At 34.5% G+C, this 18,436-nt stretch overlaps 2 protein-coding genes across 3 annotated transcripts; both read left to right on the top strand.

Annotated features, from left to right (window-relative positions):
• The first annotated feature begins 4,675 nt into the window (after window positions 1–4,675).
• On the top strand, window positions 4,676–13,362 carry LOC142553997 (RHOMBOID-like protein 10, chloroplastic). Of its 2 annotated transcripts, XM_075664593.1 has the most exons (9): window positions 4,676–4,870; window positions 5,525–5,778; window positions 6,115–6,169; window positions 6,247–6,327; window positions 6,409–6,505; window positions 6,594–6,661; window positions 6,744–6,842; window positions 12,890–12,931; window positions 13,010–13,362. In XM_075664593.1, the coding sequence occupies exons 1-9, from the start codon at window positions 4,685–4,687 to the stop codon at window positions 13,142–13,144; spliced, it is 1,017 nt and encodes a 338-aa protein (XP_075520708.1). In that variant the 5' UTR covers window positions 4,676–4,684; the 3' UTR covers window positions 13,145–13,362. The 2 variants fall into 2 exon arrangements, with proteins under 2 accessions (XP_075520708.1, XP_075520709.1); XM_075664594.1 differs by lacking the exons at window positions 12,890–12,931; window positions 13,010–13,362 and adding an exon at window positions 7,418–7,498.
• Window positions 13,363–14,226: 864 nt separating this feature from the next.
• Window positions 14,227–17,684, top strand: LOC142553996 (ankyrin repeat domain-containing protein 2B-like). The gene is made up of 9 exons (XM_075664592.1): window positions 14,227–14,348; window positions 14,624–14,654; window positions 14,818–14,963; window positions 15,470–15,682; window positions 15,770–15,918; window positions 16,580–16,748; window positions 16,831–16,923; window positions 17,127–17,266; window positions 17,351–17,684. The coding sequence occupies exons 1-9, from the start codon at window positions 14,340–14,342 to the stop codon at window positions 17,448–17,450; spliced, it is 1,050 nt and encodes a 349-aa protein (XP_075520707.1). The 5' UTR covers window positions 14,227–14,339; the 3' UTR covers window positions 17,451–17,684.
• The last annotated feature ends 752 nt before the right edge of the window (window positions 17,685–18,436 follow it).

Below are 18,436 nucleotides of genomic sequence, written 5' to 3'. Positions count from 1 at the left end.
GGTCAATCCTACCGATATTCACAATAAAAAATAATATTTTTTCATGTATGACCAAAATAAGTGATTCGACTAACGAAATTAATCCGTGATACCATCCCACGAGAATTTTTGTGACTTATCTAATGTAGTTTATATTATTATGTTAAAATCAATGAAATATTCCGTGCACACTCAAATAATAATAGCTGCATATTGTCTCGTAAAAAAAATTCTTATATTTAAAAATTATATTGTCTCGTCAAAAAAATTCTTATATTTAAAAAATTATAAAAATAAAATCATATGTCTATTGTGAGAATTAAAATCATTATACATATAGAAAATGGTATGAATTAAAACAAAATAATTCAATAAATTAGATTTATATTATTAATTTAAGGGTAATTTGTAGAAAAATACACCTGCCAATGATTTTTTTAAGATTCAGTACACATAAGTTTTTTTTTGTATTTTAATACCTGACAAAAGACAAACTTAGTTTTTACTACATGTTTCATATATTTTTACCTTTTTACCCTTTTTACTTAATAAAAAATTATATAAATCCCTTTTTTTGTTAGCCATCTTCTCTTTCCACTCACCATTCCCGATGCATTTGGACCACATATACATTGAATTAAAATATTTTTTTATTTTAAAAAACAATTCACAACTAAGCATTGAACTTTTTGAAATACTTAATTTTACTTGCGAAATGCTTAATTTCAATTTTAAAATACTTGATTTAGTAAATGACATACTCATAATGTGTATTAAAATATTTGATATTCGAATATGCAACGCAAGTTCACCAAGTGCTCGTATTTCCTTCCAAGATCCATTTGGATGACATGTTCATTTCATTTAATTATTTTTTTATTTTAAAAAACAAAACAAATTCGCAACTAAGCATTGAACTTTTTCAAGTACTTAGTTTTACTTGCGAAATACCTAATTGCAGTTTTAAAATACTTGATTTGGTAAATGAGATACTCAGAATGAGTATTAAAATACTGGATATTCGAATATGCAACGCAAGTTCACCAAGTGCTCGTATTTCCATCCAAAATCTATTTAGATAACTTGTTCATTTCATTTAATTATTTTTTTTATTTAAAAAAAACAAATTCGCAACTAAGCATTGAAATTTTTTCAGTACCTAGTTTTACTTGCGAAATACCTAATTTCAGTTTTAAAATACTTGATTTGGTAAATGAGATACTCATAAAAGTTAAATAAATACTGGATATTCTAGTAGGCAACGTAAGTTCACCAAATGCTCGCATTTCCATCCAAGATGCATTTGGATGACATGTACATTTCATTTAAATATTTTTTATTTTTAAATTCACAACTAAGCATCGAACTTTTTGAAGTACTTAGTTTTACTTACGAAATACTTAATTTCAATTTTAAAATACTTGATTTGATAAATGAAATACTCAAAATGAATATTAAAATACTGGATATTAGAATATGCAACATAAATTCACCAAATTCTCGCATTTCTATCGAAGATGCATTTGGATGACATGTTCATTTTATTTAATTATTTTTTTATTGTTAAAAAAAACAAATTCGTAACTAACCATTAAATATTTTCAAGTACTTAGTTTTACTTGCGAAACACCTAATTTCAATTTTAAAATACTTGATTTGGTAAATGAGATACTCAGAATATGTATTAAAATACTGGATATTCGAATATGCAAGGTAAGTTCACCAAGTGTTGGTCTTTCCTTAGAAGATGCATTTGGACGACATATTCTTATCGTGTGATATCTATTTTGTAAAAAAATATCAAATTCCCAACTAAACATGAAACTTTTAAAGTACTTAGTTTACTTGATAAGTACCTAATTTCAGTTTCAAAATACTTGATTTCATAAATGAGATACTCAGAATAGGTAATAAAATACTGGATATTTCTAATATGCATTATGATGCAATTTCAATGCAATTGAAATTTTAACAAATACATTGTTCATCACTCCTCATGAAATAAAAATAACAATTTATTTCGATATACAAAGAAAGAACTTACTTTTACTCCGGGAAAAGTATGCTACTATATTTTTGTTAAAAGTAAGTGCTTATTTTGATCTACAAACAACTTACTCTTACTCCACGATCACTAATGAACTGTGTTCATTTCTTTAAATGACATGAATAAGTATTCTAATGAATCTTAGTTGGAAAACCAACCATGACTGAATTTACGTTGCATATTCGAATATCCAGTATTCTATCACATATTATGAGTATCTCATTTACCAAATCAAGTATTTTAAAATTAAAATTATGTATTTCGCAAGTAAAAGTAAGTACTTCAAAACGTTCTATGCTTAGTGATCGAGCAAAACTTTCATTGTAAAATTCTTAGTAAAAATCAATAATATTCAAGCTCGAAATAATCGCAAGTGCACGATGTCAAGTAATAATATAGTGTACAAGAGTACGAGTATCGTTCATCTAAGGATTGTATTTCTCAATTATTACTCTCAGTTATTCAATTTTTAGCAGCGATACTTCAGATGATTGTTTACTACTACGATTATTAAATAAAAACTCAATGAAATGGTTCAAGGATTGAATGATGAAATAAATAAGCTAGAATGATTGATTAAAGTTCAATGAGAAATGAATTTGTTGAGAATCTCGGTTCACCTACCCCTCCTTAATCTACTTAATTCGTTCGACAATGATCTATGCTTTCGACGAAATTTCATATCCAATTGAACATGCCCTCTCAAGCTATGCCAAACTAATTCAACTCAGTGAAGTAATTAAATCTCTTTAATTATTTGTCAAGGGTGAATTGCATGTCGTTTTATTAAATCCCCTAGCTTTCGACCTACTGGACTATGACTATCGACGTGTATCCGACTTCATATTTCTATGTAAATTGTAAATCCACGTATTATGCTACTCGTTCCTATCACGGGTTATTCGCTCGAAAAACATTGTCCGGAAATCTTCAAATCTTCGCTCCAAGCCTTTTTTCTCTTTCAATGCTTTGTGGCTGCTAAAAAGTCCTTGAACATGTCATCCAAATGCATCTTGGATGGAAACACGAGCACTTGGTAAACTTACGTTGCATATTCAAATATCCAGTATTTTAATACTTATTATGAGTATCTCATTTATCAAATCAAAGATTTTAAAACTGAAATTAGGTATTTCGCAAGTAAAACTAAGTGCTTGAAAAAGTTCAATGTTTAGTTGCGAATTTGTTTTTTTTAACAATAAAAAAACAATTAAATGAAATTAACATGTCATCCAAATGTATCTTAGATAGAAATGCGAGCACTTGGTGAACTTACGTTGCATATTCTAATATCCAGTATTTTAATACCCATTCTGAGTATCTCATTTATCAAATCAAGTATTTTAAAATTGAAATTAGATATTTCGCAAGTAAAAGTAAGTACTTCAAAATGTTCTATACTTAATTGCGAATTTGTTTTTTTTTTAAATAAAGAAAATAATTAAATGAAATGAGCATGTCATCCAAATGAATCTTGGATGTAAATGCGAGCACTTGGTGAACTTACGTTGCATATTCGAATATCCAGTATTTTAATACTCATTCTGAGTATTTCATTTACTAAATCAAGTATTTTAAAATTTAAATTAGGTATTTTGCAAATAAAAGTAAGTACTTGAAAAAGTTCAATGCTTAGTTACGAATTTGTTTTTTAACAACAAAAAAATAATTAAATGAAATGAACATGTCATCCAAATGCATCTTGGATGGAAATGCGAGCATTTGGTGAACTTACGTTGCATATTCTAATATCCAGTATTTTAATACTCATTTTGAGTATCTCATTTACCAAATCAAGTATTTTAAAACTGAAATTAGGTATTTCGCAAGTAAAACTAAGTACTTAAAAAATTTCAATGCTTAGTTGCGAATTTGTTTTTTTAAAAATAAAAAATAATTAAATGAAATGAACAAGTTATCTAAATAGATTTTGGATGGAAATACGAGCACTTGGTGAACTTGCGTTGCATATTCGAATATCCAGTATTTTAATACTTATTCTGAGTATCTCATTTACCAAATCAAGTATTTTAAAACTGCAATTAGGTATTTCGCAAGTAAAACTAAGTACTTGAAAAAGTTCAATGCTTAGTTGCGAATTTGTTTTGTTTTTTAAAATAAAAAAATAATTAAATGAAATGAACATGTCATCCAAATGGATCTTGGAAGGAAATACGAGCACTTGGTGAACTTGCGTTGCATATTCGAATATCAAATATTTTAATACACATTATGAGTATGTCATTTACTAAATCAAGTATTTTAAAATTGAAATTAATTATTTCGCAAGTAAAATTAAGTATTTCAAAAAGTTCAATACTTAGTTGTGAATTGTTTTTTAAAATAAAAAAATATTTTAATTCAATGTATATGTGGTCCAAATGCATCGGGAATGGTGAGTGGAAAGAGAATATGGCTAACAAAAAAAGGGATTTATATAATTTTTTATTAAGTAAAAAGGGTAAAAAGGTAAAATACATGAAACATGTGGTAAAAACTAAGTTTGTCTTTTGTCAGGTATTAAAATACAAAAAAAAACTTATTTGTATTGAATCTTAAAAAAATCATTGACAGGTGTATTTTTCTACAAATTACCGTTAATTGAATTTAATTTTTGTTATAGTTCCTCCATATAATTTAGACTAATGGAATGTCAAAATGGCACCCTCACGAGAATCTTGTGATTGGTGGGGGTCAATAATGTCGTCAAATTCCAAGAACTCTATCCCCATACCGAGCGGGAGGGGTCTTGGACCCACCAACCATCTCATCACCTCCGCCGCCGTCGCTCTCCGCCTCCACCGCCGCCTTAATTTAGCCCGAGCCTTCCAATCATCGCTCCAGGTAAACCAAAAAAAGAAGAAGCCCAATTTCCCATTTTGGCATTGGAAAATGTGAATAAAGCAAGTTTATTGCTCGAGGAGAATGGATGAACTAGCTATACTGCTTAGTCAATTAAAGTTTTTGGAAATTTTGCTAATCTGAAGGAGACAAGTTTGTGCTCGAATGGAAGTGCTCCTGATTTCTTCTTTTACTGTTTGATTGTCATGAAACATTTACATGAGCTGAATTAGTCTTGTGCTGGCTCAAGCTCAAGAAAGATTACTACTAAGACTTTATCTTTTAGGGTTGTGGCAGATAATCTCACGTGAATAAATTAAGATTTGATTTTCTTAGAATGCAAGTTTTGGTCAAATGGTTCTGTCCTGAATACAGCAAATGTCCATGGAATATATTGTTGCAGGCGTATTGTTTTCTTGAATCTCATATTTGTTCTTTTCACCCGTGAGACTGTAGAATAATGCAATTAAACAGCATTTTGAACTGCCAATGGTTGTGGATTCTATTAAATGCTTTCTCATAAAGAGATTCTTGAAATTGGGATTCTTTTCACTACCCTGTGATTCAGACCAGGGAGATTATAGCACGTCCGTCTGTCTTATGTTCTTGGTTTCTGATACAATCTCATTAAATGCACGTGTTTTACTATATCTGCAGAGTGTTTCTTCTCTCGGGTTCGAGCCTGTGTTGAAGGATATATGTCAAGTAAGAGCCCTTCAGTTTGCGGGCTTTAATTATTTTCAATGGTCATTCCATGCTTTGTCTGCTACAGTGATGAGCTTAAGTTTTTTCAATGGAGATGAAATTAGAAGTGATTCTAGAGATGTTGGAAAGTCATTCTCAAGGACATCTAGGAATGACTTACTTGGAAAAAGGCAATGGACCAATATACTTCTTGCTGCTAATGTACTGTAAGCATCAATGCCTTAAACCTATCTGGCTAAGCATTTTTTTGGGTGGTGTTAATTGCTCCCTGATCGCATTCCCAATTTTCAGGTGTAGTTACAGATGTGTATTGAAAAGTAAATTATTTATGAATTTGTTTACCCTTTCTCCATTAGAAGTAGTGGCTGTTAATTTGTGGTGTTACTTCAATAATTTCGAAAAAGGGATACTTTTGGAAGAAAAGTAGCTTTCAAGCAAATATGATGCAGTTTTTGTATGCTCTAAATTGAGATATGGAATGTTCAAATTGGAACAGAGAAAATACATATCATTTACACATAAAAGTGTATCATTATGTACAGGGCCTATATGGCGCAAACTGTCTCAGAGGGCAAGCTCTTATTTTGGGGAGCCAAGGTTTGATATTGCACTTTGAATTCTAATACCAGAACACATCATTGATGTTATTATCATTGTTGATTCTATCATTGCAGATTAATAGCCTCATTAGTGAAGGGCAGTTATGGAGGCTAGCTACATCTTCCTTTTTGCATGCAAATATTGTGCATTTAATGGTTTGAATCAAACAGTACTGATGACATTTAGAGTATTTTGAGCATTAAACATGCTCTGTGTAAAGGGTTTTCTTTTTTCAGGTCAATTGTTATTCTCTCAACTCAGTTGGTCCTACCGTCGAGGATATATGTGGTCCTAAAAGATATCTTGCAATATACATCACTTCTGCAATTGCAAGTAACAATAAACCCCGTTACTAGAAAAAAATCCAGTTTCTTATTCCAAAAGAACCAATTTTTAAAATTCATCCTTGGATGTGAATTAGGTTCAGCGACGAGTTATTGGTTCTGTAAAGCTCCTGCAGTTGGTGCATCTGGCGCTATCTTTGGACTGGTGAGTTCAGGCAATTTTACACAGTGAAACTTTATTACGCTTCAAGGTATCTTTTTAATTGGTTAAATGGTGGCACGGTTAGGTTGGATCTTTTGCTCTGTTTATACTAAGGCACAGAGGGATTATTACAGGCAGTGAAGGCGAGTTGCGACAGATAGCTAAAGTGATTGCTTTAAATATGGTAAGCCTTTAACTTTCTCACATTTCATATCTTCCATTATACTTGGTAAAATATGTTATTTCCTATTCTAAGTGGATGTTGCGACATATACGAAGATACTGGGTCTTCTACCATCTTTAGATATTCACCTCTTGTTGGCCAATGGGACACGTGAGCAGCATACACACTAGGATGAATATGTTGTAACATCTAGTGTAGGAGAAGATTTAAACCATTTGTTTCCGGGAATCTAAATTGCTGCAATATGTTGTATAATCGATGTGATTTTGTCATGATGCAGCCAACATATGTTCAAGACTTTAAGGCCACAAGATACAGCCCCAACACTTACGCTGACTATACTTAATTTTCAAATCATCATTCTTTCCTTCCATTGTCTTGTTGTTATTGTTGCGTAGAAATTACTGTTAGAGTACGTGTCCACAAGCTAACTTGTAGGATTTGGATCACTTCACTCTGAAGCATTCTTTATATAATTAATTAGTAATTAGTTTTAATTTTGTCATCCTTGATGTGTACACCCATGATCGTTTTAAATTAAGATTTTGTGATTACTTAGTCCATATAAAATGCAGATATGTAAAGGTGGTCAACCTTTAAATACATTTCTTAGAGATTGCAACCACCGAATTGGTTCTTGATTGAAGAACCATTTGATGAGAAGTATATTTTTTTTTGATAAGAAACTAGATATTATTAATAATAGAAGTTTTACAAAGCAAGCGGATGAGTAATCCGCACGATGACTAAGAACACAACATATTATGCACTATCCTAGTAAGATCATGCCCATACATAATTCCAATCCCTAATTAATTCAGAAATAGACAAATGTTGAAATTATTTAATAATGATTGTCCAGCTCGCGACCCTGAACTTTATCTTCTCCCAGACTTCGTCTGTCGTGTCAGAATTGTCTTGAAAAATTCTTTTGTTTCTCTCCAACCATATAGACCAAAGCGTACAGTGTATGACAATTGGCAGGAAGCTCGTAAATTTTCTGTTTGTAACTCCTCCCAGCTCCATGATTATCATATCTGCCGCGTTCCTCGGAAGTATCCACTGAAAACCCAACTCTATCAAGACTTTTGTCCAAATATCTCTTGCGAAAGAGCAATGCACCAGCAAGTGGTCTTGATTTTCTTCTTGTCTCTGACATAACACGCACCACTAAGGACACAACATACATAGGGGCCACCTTCTTTGAATGGAATCACAAGTGGGGAGTTTCCCCAGAGCCACAATCCACGCTAAAACCCGTACTTTATGAGGGATCGGTACTTTTCAGATTCTTTCAAAGTACGGAAAATAAGGAACAGATGAAAAAGGAAAGAATGAATTGTAAAATGATCGAACTGAGAACACTCCTGACTGGTCTCCCAACCAGATTCTAAAATCCCCCACACCCCTCTCTTGTCTAACCGAATCTAGAACCCCTAAAAGGTTAGTGAACTCACCCACTTCGACCTCATTTAACTCTCTTCTAAAACGAATGTCCCAATGAAAGATATAATTGGGTCCCTCAGAATGCGATGCCAGAAAGCTGTTAACCGGTTTGTTTGGAGTTTTGCAAATCCTATAAAGTGAACGAAAACTCTCTGAAAATGACTCCCCCCTCCCAAACATCTTCCCAAAATCGAATGATATTACCCTCTCTTAACACCGCCCCAACCAAAGGAAGAAAAGCCGAGTAAGAACGAGAGATAAATTTCCACGGGCTTCTGAAAGTTGTGTTTCTTGCCTAACCCGCATCCCACCCATTTTGTTGAGTAGCATAAATGCTTGTTATCACTTTTTTCCATAACGTATCTCCTTCCAACGACCCTCTCCACCACCATTTCCCCAACAATGCTCGATTTCTTAAACCTATATTCCCCACACCCAATCCACCCCTGTCCTTAGGTTTAGTAACCTGTTTCCAGCCGACGATATGACAATGCTTATCCCCATCTGCACCATCCTACAAAAAATCCCTCATCAACTTTTCCATCAACTTCTCAACCCTTCTTGGCACTTTAAATAAAGACATGTAATATGATGGCAAAGCGCTCAACACTGACTGTATCAAAACCAATCTTCCCCCTTTTGATAGGAAGGCTTTTTTCCATGAAGCTAGTTTCCTTGCCATTTTTTATAAGACCGGTTCCCAAAAGTCTATCTTCGATGGATCACCACCCATTGGGACCCCTAGGTACTTTATTGGCAAGATATCTTTTTTACATCCAATTTCCTGTGCCAAAGCATCAACTTCATCATCTAGATAGTTAATTCCCAAAACCAGACTTTTTTCCAAGTTTATTTTCAAACCCGATTGAAGACCGAAGTAATTAAGTATATCCACTAATGCGACTACATGCCTCTTCGACTGAACCAAATATAGAGTATCATCCGCAAACTGAATGTGCGATATCTCCAATTTCCTTCTCCCAACTTCGAGTCCTTTTACTTCATTCAATCCCTTGGCCTTATCAACCATTCTATCCAAAACATCAACTACTAAATTAAACAGAAAAGAGGACAATGGATCTCCCTGTCGAAGTCCTCGCTCCCCCTTGAATTTTCCCCTCGGCCTTCCATTAATGAAAATCGAAAAAGACACACTCGAAACACATCCCCTAATCCACATCCTCCATCTTTCCCCAAACCCTTTCATATTCAAGACATAATCCAGAAATCTCTAATCAACATTGTCATATGCTTTTTCCAAATCAACTTTGAGAATCCATCCTTTTTTATGTTTCCTTCGATAGTCCTCCACCACCTCATTCGCAATTAGGCAACAATCCAGAATCTGTCTCCCCTTAATTAAAGCACATTGTGTCTCCTTGACAGTTCTATCCAAGACTTTCTTAATTCTGTTAGTCAACACTTTTGCCACTATCTTGTACAAACTCGTCGTGAGACTAATTGGTCTGAAATCCTTCACCTTAATCGCGTCCTGTTTCTTTGGAATTAGGCAGATATATGTTTCGTTTGTGATGCCATTAACCACCCTTCCTTCATAAAATTCCTCAAACACTCTCATCAAGTCTGCCTTAACCGTTTCCCAATTATGTTGGAAAAAAGCCATTGTGAAACCGTCGGGGCCTGGCGCTTTATCACCGTCACAGTCAAACACTGCGCTCCTAATCTCTTCCTCTGAAAACTCAATCTCCAACTCCTCCGCCTCCATCGACTCTAAGAGACACAATTCCACTCCATCGATCACCCCTACCCCAACCCCGTCCGATTTTCTGTAAAGATTCTTATAAAAGTTAAGTATATGCTCCTCAATCTGTCTCTCCCCAGTGATCATTGTTCCATCCTCCAACATTAGTTTATCCATCGTAGTTTGTCAATAGTGAGTGGAAAAATTTTGAATTTTGGTCCCCTTCCTTTAACCATTTAATTCTCGATCTTTGTTGATCCATTCGAAATCTGAAAAGTGATAACGTTTCTAATTCGCACCTCACTGTTTTTCTTTCCTCGTGTAAAACTTCCGACCACCCTCCCTCGGACTCTAACACATCCAGCCTCTTTATCATCGATGTCAACTCCTTGTACCTAACACCCACATCTCCAAAAACATCTTGGTTCCATTTTGATGCCTCAACTTTTATTACTTTCAATTTGAGCATGAACTTATACCCCTCCCACCCCTGACAGCCCACATTACTCCACCACATCCCAACCAAGTCTTTAAATGTATGGTGTGAAAGCCAAGCATTCTCAAATCTAAACGGAGTAGGACCCCACAACACCTTAGTAGTGTCAAGTATCACCGGACAATGGTCCGATGTAATTCTGGGTAGCACTGTCTGCCTGAAATTGGGAAACAATTCCCTCCATCCCCCGGCGAAAAGATATCTGTCTAGTCGACAACAAATTGGATGTGCCCTTAAATTTGACCATGTATACTTTGCGTTCAAGATCGGAGGGTCATGAAGTCCCAACTCCTCTATCAATCTGTCAAAACACATCATGCTCGTATTAATCGAATTGCTATTCAGTTTTTCTCCTGCATTTCAGACCACATTGAAATCTCTTCCCAGGCACCAATTTGCCCCACAAATAGTGCTCAGTCCCGCTAATTCATCCCATAACATTTCTCTTTCTCTTGGTTTCACTGGTCCATAGATAGCAGAAAACCACCACTTATGCTCTTCACTCCCACTAATCTCAACCGAGACCGAATGATTCCCTATCAGATTGTTGCTCACCACCACCACCCTGGGATCCCACATAACGAGTATACCCCCTGAGCTCCCAACCGAAGGCAAATAAACCCAATCAACAAATCTGGCTTTCCACAAGCTGGCCACAAATCTTTTATCAATCAACTCTTGCTTAGTTTCCAAGATAACCACTAAATCCGGAGCTTCCTTACGAATGACCGCACGAACAAGCTCTCTCCTTTTTGCCGCCCCTCCTCCTCTTATATTCCAAGTGCATATTTTCATAACAAAGATAAAGACCCCTTCGAGGTTGTTCCTCGCTCATAATTAATTCCCCAATTCAACCTGCTTAATTCTCTTCTTAAAATTCCGGTTGACTTCTTTACCTCATCCCAACAATTTCCTTCTGTATCTTTTCCCCCACTGTGATCTTTAGTATCAGAACTTGTATCCATGATAGCCCGTAAGGAAATCTCTCTCTCGTTACCCGACGGTTCATTGACCTTCCCTGCCCCCCTCCTAAGTAACCACTAGACAACCCCAACACTGTGAAGGAAGAAGGAAATAAACAATGATGAGAAAAAGATTGATTAAGAGAAGGGAAATGATTACCGGTTAGTACCTTTCCCACATTAGGTATCTCGTTAATGCGTGTAATTGGCTCAATGATAGGCGTGGTATCCTTCGACGGTGTGAAATCCATGATTTCGAATTTATTTTTATCATTAAATAACTTTAACAAAGAAAACTTAAATCCATTTCGTTCAATCACAATGAATTTCAAATGACTGGAATATTCTGAGGATTTGAAATCTATTTTGATTAATATAATCATAACGTGAATAGTAGGGAGGTCGATTTGAAATTCTTTTGTTTCAGTTATGTAATAATGTAATAATGAAAATGCATTTCAAACCCATAAATTTCAAATGTGAAAACCTAAATGCACCATAAATTCTCTAATTGGGTCCCACTAATCAAGTAAAGAATTCATGATTATAGTTGTGCACCATTAACTTTCACAACTTAATACACCATGGTACCTTTATTCAGGAAACATTATATCATGGCTTGTTTTCTGACTTCTTGAGGGCACAAGGTGCCAAGTTCATTGATATTGTAAATCAAGTAGGTCCTTGTGCAGTGTAGCAGGGGATTCACTGCTTGCATACATGTGTATATATTTTATATGTTTAGTTGAGTGAATAATCTTTTGACACTCTCGTCAGAGTAAGATGCATATTCTAGAAAAATGATTTTCTATAGTTATAAGGATGACCCATGATAGTTTAGAATGTATGAATAGTTATTGAATTCATGTTTGGGTCTCAATGAGCGGATATATTAGTGTATCATAGATAGTGCGAAACTCTAGAATTGCGGTCTAACATGGAACAAGAGTGATCTTCCATCCATGATAGTTGTCGTAGATTTTAATTCCATTTGTGAATGGTTCTATGAATGGATTTATTGTATGAATCAAATCAAACCGATTCTGAATACAAAAGTTCCGCTGTTTTTTGGTTTCCAGGAAAATCAGATGATCACTAGTGTGCTATAGTCCATGACTGTATGAACGATTAGACGTTACTATTTGTTCCCAGTTTTAATTGAGGCTGGGAATTTGTACTCTTAGCGTCAAAACTTACACTTTATTATCATCAATATAATTCCTTTTCATTAGAAGACTGGGATACAGCACTTGTTTCCTGCTAGATCTGCCACTAAACACCTTCTGAAACACCATGTATTGGCACTTCTTTCATTCTTAGGCACATATAAGCGCTTGTTTCTTTTCTGCTTTAGTTGGAGATTTGCTTTCCCCATCTCGAATTCTCTATCTTCAAACCTAAGCCACGGTAGTTCTCCTAACAAAAACGACGGCTTGTGCAGGCTATTGGGCTCCTATCTCAAGGCATTGACAACTGGGGACATGTATGTTAGCTAAATCTAAAATATATTTGTCTTGAAACAATGGATTTCTAACTTCGTTGACTAGTTAAAAAAATTCAGGTTGGAGGTTTACTAGGTGGAGCTGCAGTATCTTGGTTTCTTGGTCCTGCGTGGAAAATCGAGTCCATCTCCCGTAATGGCAGAAATGTTTTAACAGACAAAGCGCCGATTTTTTCGCTCTTCAAGAATCATTAAGAAGAGCATGCTTCATCTACCTTATAGAGGCTCTTGTCAGTTTTAGCTGTACGAGCCGAATGTTCGTTGTGCATATCATAGGTTAGCAGAAGATTCGTCAAGTGACTAGAAACAGAGAATGAGTTCCAACTTCAAAATAGATCGCCGGATGGGATGTATTAAATGAACAATGTAATACTATTCTTCATGTCATAATAACTATGTAATTACTTGTTGCATTGAATAACATATCTTGACATTTTAGTTAATTTTTTTAGGACAAAAACTTGTGTGAGACGGTCTCACGGGTGGTATTTTGTGGGACAGATCTCTTTTTTGGGTCATTTATTAAAAATATTACTTTTTATGTTAAGATTATTACTTTTTATTATGAATATCGGTAAGGTTGACTCGTTTCATAGATAAAGATTCGTGAGACCATCTAACAAAAGACTTATTTTTTTTTAAAACACCTTCTAATCAATGATAATATAAGCAATTTTTTTAAAATCAATAAACCATGTTTAATTAAATTATTCGTTTTTGTTTGGTGCTTTCTGTTGATAATTATTGACAACCAATTGACAGCTAAGGCAAAGAATAATCAAAATTCAAAACTCCAAGTTTTTCTTTTATATATTGTAAAATATAGAGATGATAAATCGATACATGTGAATGGCATAATACTGCATGAATCTCAAGCCTCATCTGATGTGAAAGATAATATTCAACATTCTTTTATCATTCAATGTTTGACTCAAATTTTACAAAATTTGAAGTTATAAAATAAATATGTTATTTTTATCTTTCAATTTGTTGTATCATCATTCATCGTACCATCTTACAACCAATACAATGTCTATCTATACTATATTATATTATATATTCATTATATTAATCAATAACTTAATTATCAAATGCGTTTATGGTTAGTTATTTATATGTCTGCTATATCCAAAATGGGTCGTAGATCCTTGTTTGGGCCATAGTTATCAGGCCTACTAAAATAACAAATAATGGGCCTTAAATCAAAACAGGTCAATCAACCCTGTAAAGGCGAGGTGGCCCATTTCCGTGGTTTTATTTTATGTTATATTATTTTAATATTTTCTCTGTTATCCCATCTTTTAACCTCAAACCATTGTTTCGCGTCCTGCAAAGCTTTCCGGTCACTCGAAGCAAAGGATCCAACACATCTCAATCAGATTTCGCATTCATGTCTGAGGTATTCTTGCTAAATTTATCCCCGCTTTGATTCGTTCTAGTATTTTTTTTTATTGGAAAGTAGATTGTTCGATCTGGAGTGTGGTTGTTGACTTCGATCCATTTTCTGTTTATTTATTGGAGTAATTACTGATTTTTTTTTCTATTGATTCGGTTATTCGAGGTATTTCGAAGTTTTTATTTAATACAATTTTTCCTAATTGATTGTATGAATTCCAGTTTTCACTTGTTTACAGCTGTTGATTTGACTGATTGATTTTTTATTTTTGTGTTCAGCCAGTAAAAAAACCTCCGGTTGCTGCAGACGGTATGTTATCTGAGCTGAAAGTGTGTTTTATGCGCGTTTTGTTGATCTCGTTTCTTTCAGAAATTTATTTAGTTGATGAGTTTGTGTTTTAAGGATGATTTTTTTGCCATTAGGCAGAAAAAATGAATGCTGAGTGTATAAAAACTACGTTTCTGTTCTTCAGAGGAGAAGTCTGATGCGCCTAAAAGTAAATCTCCTGCTCCTTCAGCTTCTGGGGGAACACAATCTGGACAGACCAGTTCAATCCCTGCTCCATTTCCTGAAATGTCAAATCCTTTCGATTTCTCCGCCATGACGGGACTGCTTAATGTATGTATACTTTCCTCATCACTTATGGCTTTTCTTAGATTGAGAAAGTATTATGGTGAATCCGTAGCATGTTGGTGTCAGCTCCTACTAGTTTCTTCTTCATGAAGGACAACTACGTGTCCATGTTTTTTTTAAACTTGTTGCTGCTAATCTGTTTACTCGGATCATTATTTATTCTCCAACTTAATTAAACTTTCGAATACTAGTTCACGGGCAAATGTTTCCCCTCTTAAAACAACCGGAAGAACTGCTTATTCTATTGTCTATTGAACCTAAAACCATTAAATAAATTTATGTCATGAGAGGCAACTGAGGAAAGAATATGATGTTTCTTGTGTCATATGATAATTATGCATACCTTGGAGCATCTAATGATTAAGTAGCAGTAATTAACGGGGCGATGATATATTTAGGGTAGTGTGGATTAATCAGCTTTCTGATGAAAGTGTTAAATCAATATTATAATTTTATATTCTCGTTCTCTTATTTATGTTGAGTATGTGCAGGACCCAAGCATCAAGGAACTAGCCGAACAGATAGCCAAGGATCCTTCATTCAATCAGATGGCAGAACAGCTACAGAAATCCTTTCAAGGTGCTGCACTTGAAGATGGCATCCCTAATTTTGATTCGCAAGAGTATATGTCAACAATGCAAAAGGTCATGGAAAATCCTCAATTCATGACCATGGCTGAGAGGCTTGGAAACTCATTGATGCAGGTAATTCGGGGCTACCTTTTCCTTATTTCCCGACAAACTATCGTTTTATATAAAGTCAAAAGTTGCATCATTCTGATTTTTCTGCAGGATCCGGCCATGTCTGGCCTGCTTGAGAGTATGACAAATCCAGCTAACAAAGAACAACTTGAAGAACGAATGGCCCGTGTGAAGGAAGATCCATCTTTGAAGCCTATATTGGAAGAGATCGAAACTGGGGGTCCTGCTGCTATGATGAGGTTATATCTTTTTTTGAGTTTTGTTTACTTTAATATGGTTAAATGCTTCTAAATGCTTTTAACATGTCCTTGTAACTCAACTTATTTGATTTTCTTGACTGATTAAAACTACTTTTACCTGCATATTCTGAAATTTCCAGTAGTTTATTATTATTATTATTTTAGGGAGATTTATAATTCATCCTGCAAACTAGTGGGTGTTCCTGTTGGCCTATGGGTGTATCTTCTGTGTTTTTACAATTGGAAAGACATTTTTTTTATCACATTTGAATGTTAGAAGATTACGGTTTATTTTTCAGCTCTTGTTTTCTAGTTGAGCTGATGTTCTGTCATTACACTATGAGAAGTAGAAAAACAAATGATTCATTCGAATAAAAACCTAGAAATTTTTTACCCTGGTCAACTGATATGTTTATATTTAAAAAAATTGTTTAGGATTTATTCCTATGCCTACAGTATAGCTGGTAGAATATTTTGATGCATTTTAAAATCATGGTGCTGTTGTGGATCATTACCATACTTCTAAGTCCTAACCGATATTCGTTACATATCTTGGTGATCCATCTCACTCTTACACACTAGCTGAGCTTTTCTTTCGATTTTTGATTGGGGAACTAGTCATTACTTGGATTGCCCCCCCACTGATAAGTATTATAATTAGATACTGGAATGATAAAGATGCTCTCCAGAAGTTGGGTGAGGCTATGGGATTTGCTGTTGGAGGAGAAAGTGCCACATCTGCTGGTGATGCTGCTGGGGAAGACGAAGCAGAGGAGGTAAATGATGAGGAATCCATTGTCCATAACGCAGCTAGTGTTGGTGATGAAGAGGTATCTCCTAGCAATATTATGTTGAAAAGTACATTTATAATCATGGTTTCTCTGTCCTTATCGACTGTTTATCAACAACTAGGCATTGAAGAAGGCTTTAGCCGATGGTGCTGACAAGGATGAAGAAGATTCTGAGGGACGGACTGCGCTGCATTTTTCATGTGGATATGGAGAGGTATTCGAAAAACTAACAAGAATCATCCTCTTACTCCTTCCTTTAACCTTTTTAGTTTCATCGATCACTGACCATCTATGCTTGGATTTCCTTTTTTTATTCTCTTTCGCATGCTGCCTTTTATTACTCCTGTTGTGTAGTTTTACAGACTTTCGGCTAATTATTTTAGGTTCTCACCCAAAAGCTGTTTGGTTTTGTTCTAGGTTAAATGTGCTCAAATTCTTTTAGAGGCTGGGGCTAAGGTTGATGCTCTGGATAAGAATAAGAACACTCCTCTTCATTATGCTGCCGGTTATGGGAGAAAGGACTGCGTGGAGCTTTTGTTGAGCAATGGTGCAGCTGTGTAAGCCTGTTTTTCTGATCGTCATCCCCAGCTTTAATTTGCACGTTTTCTTTCCAACACATCAACTTTTCTTGGTTTATGCAGCACTCTTCAGAACTTGGATGGAAAGACTCCTATAGACGTTGCCAAATTAAATGACCAAAACGAGGTACTAAAGCTGCTTGAGAAGGATGCGTTTCTATGAGTCTTGGCCCTGCAGTTCCTATTCCGGTGTGATTATAATCGTGTAGTTTCACGAGCTCGAGTGTTGGCATATGTATATCGGTTCATATACTCTGCTTTTCGGGGATGCTTAGTATGTATGGGTCTGTCATTCTATGGCTAAACAGCGGTGGGTCATTTGAAATATGTTGACAATCACATGATTTGTACATTGGTTGCATTGGCTGCTCGCAATGGAGTAAGTTATACAACTAAATCTTCGATCTACTTGAATATTAATAATATTTAAATAATCAATAAAGCAAGAAGGTACTAAGCTTATACGGGCATCTTCTCAAGTTTGGTATCCTTTGTTTTTAGTCATCTTTTCAATACAAATTTGATTAGAATAATTGATCCGAATACCCTTATATTAGCAAAATTTTCAAGGCTCAAATCCATTCAATAAATATTCTTACTATAAATCAGAAATCAACTCTTAACAATCGTAATAGCAAGGAAAAAAATTCTTGACGAAAACGTGAAACATATTGACATTTTGATTTTAAAAAACAACGTTTAAAATATTGCAATTTACTTTATTATTGATTATATTCTTAATTATTGAAATAAGTAATCCATACACAAGAAAAATATATAAATTTCATAAAAAACAAAGATATAAATATATCATATAACATCGTTTTAAATTACGTAAAAACTTGTGTGAGACGGTCTCACGGGTCGTATTTTGAGAGACGGATCTCTTATTTGAGTCATCCATGAAAAATATTACTTTTTATGTTAAGAGTATTGTTTTTTATTGTGAATATCAGTAGGGTTGACCCGTCTCACAGACAAAGATTCGTGAGACCGTTTCACAAGAAACCTACTCTTGAAATTATCGGCTATTTTCTATTTTCTTTAACGCATTTCAATATTTTTTTATATGCTAATTATCTTTATAAAAAAATTCATAATTTGTTTGGGCATATTGTCTCTAATATTATTTTAATTTTGTACGTTCGA

Source organism: Primulina tabacum, chromosome 8 (assembly GCF_025594145.1).
Source record: "Primulina tabacum isolate GXHZ01 chromosome 8, ASM2559414v2, whole genome shotgun sequence".
Classification (NCBI taxonomy): domain Eukaryota; kingdom Viridiplantae; phylum Streptophyta; class Magnoliopsida; order Lamiales; family Gesneriaceae; genus Primulina; species Primulina tabacum.
This window is presented reverse-complemented; position numbering and strand designations above follow the sequence as displayed.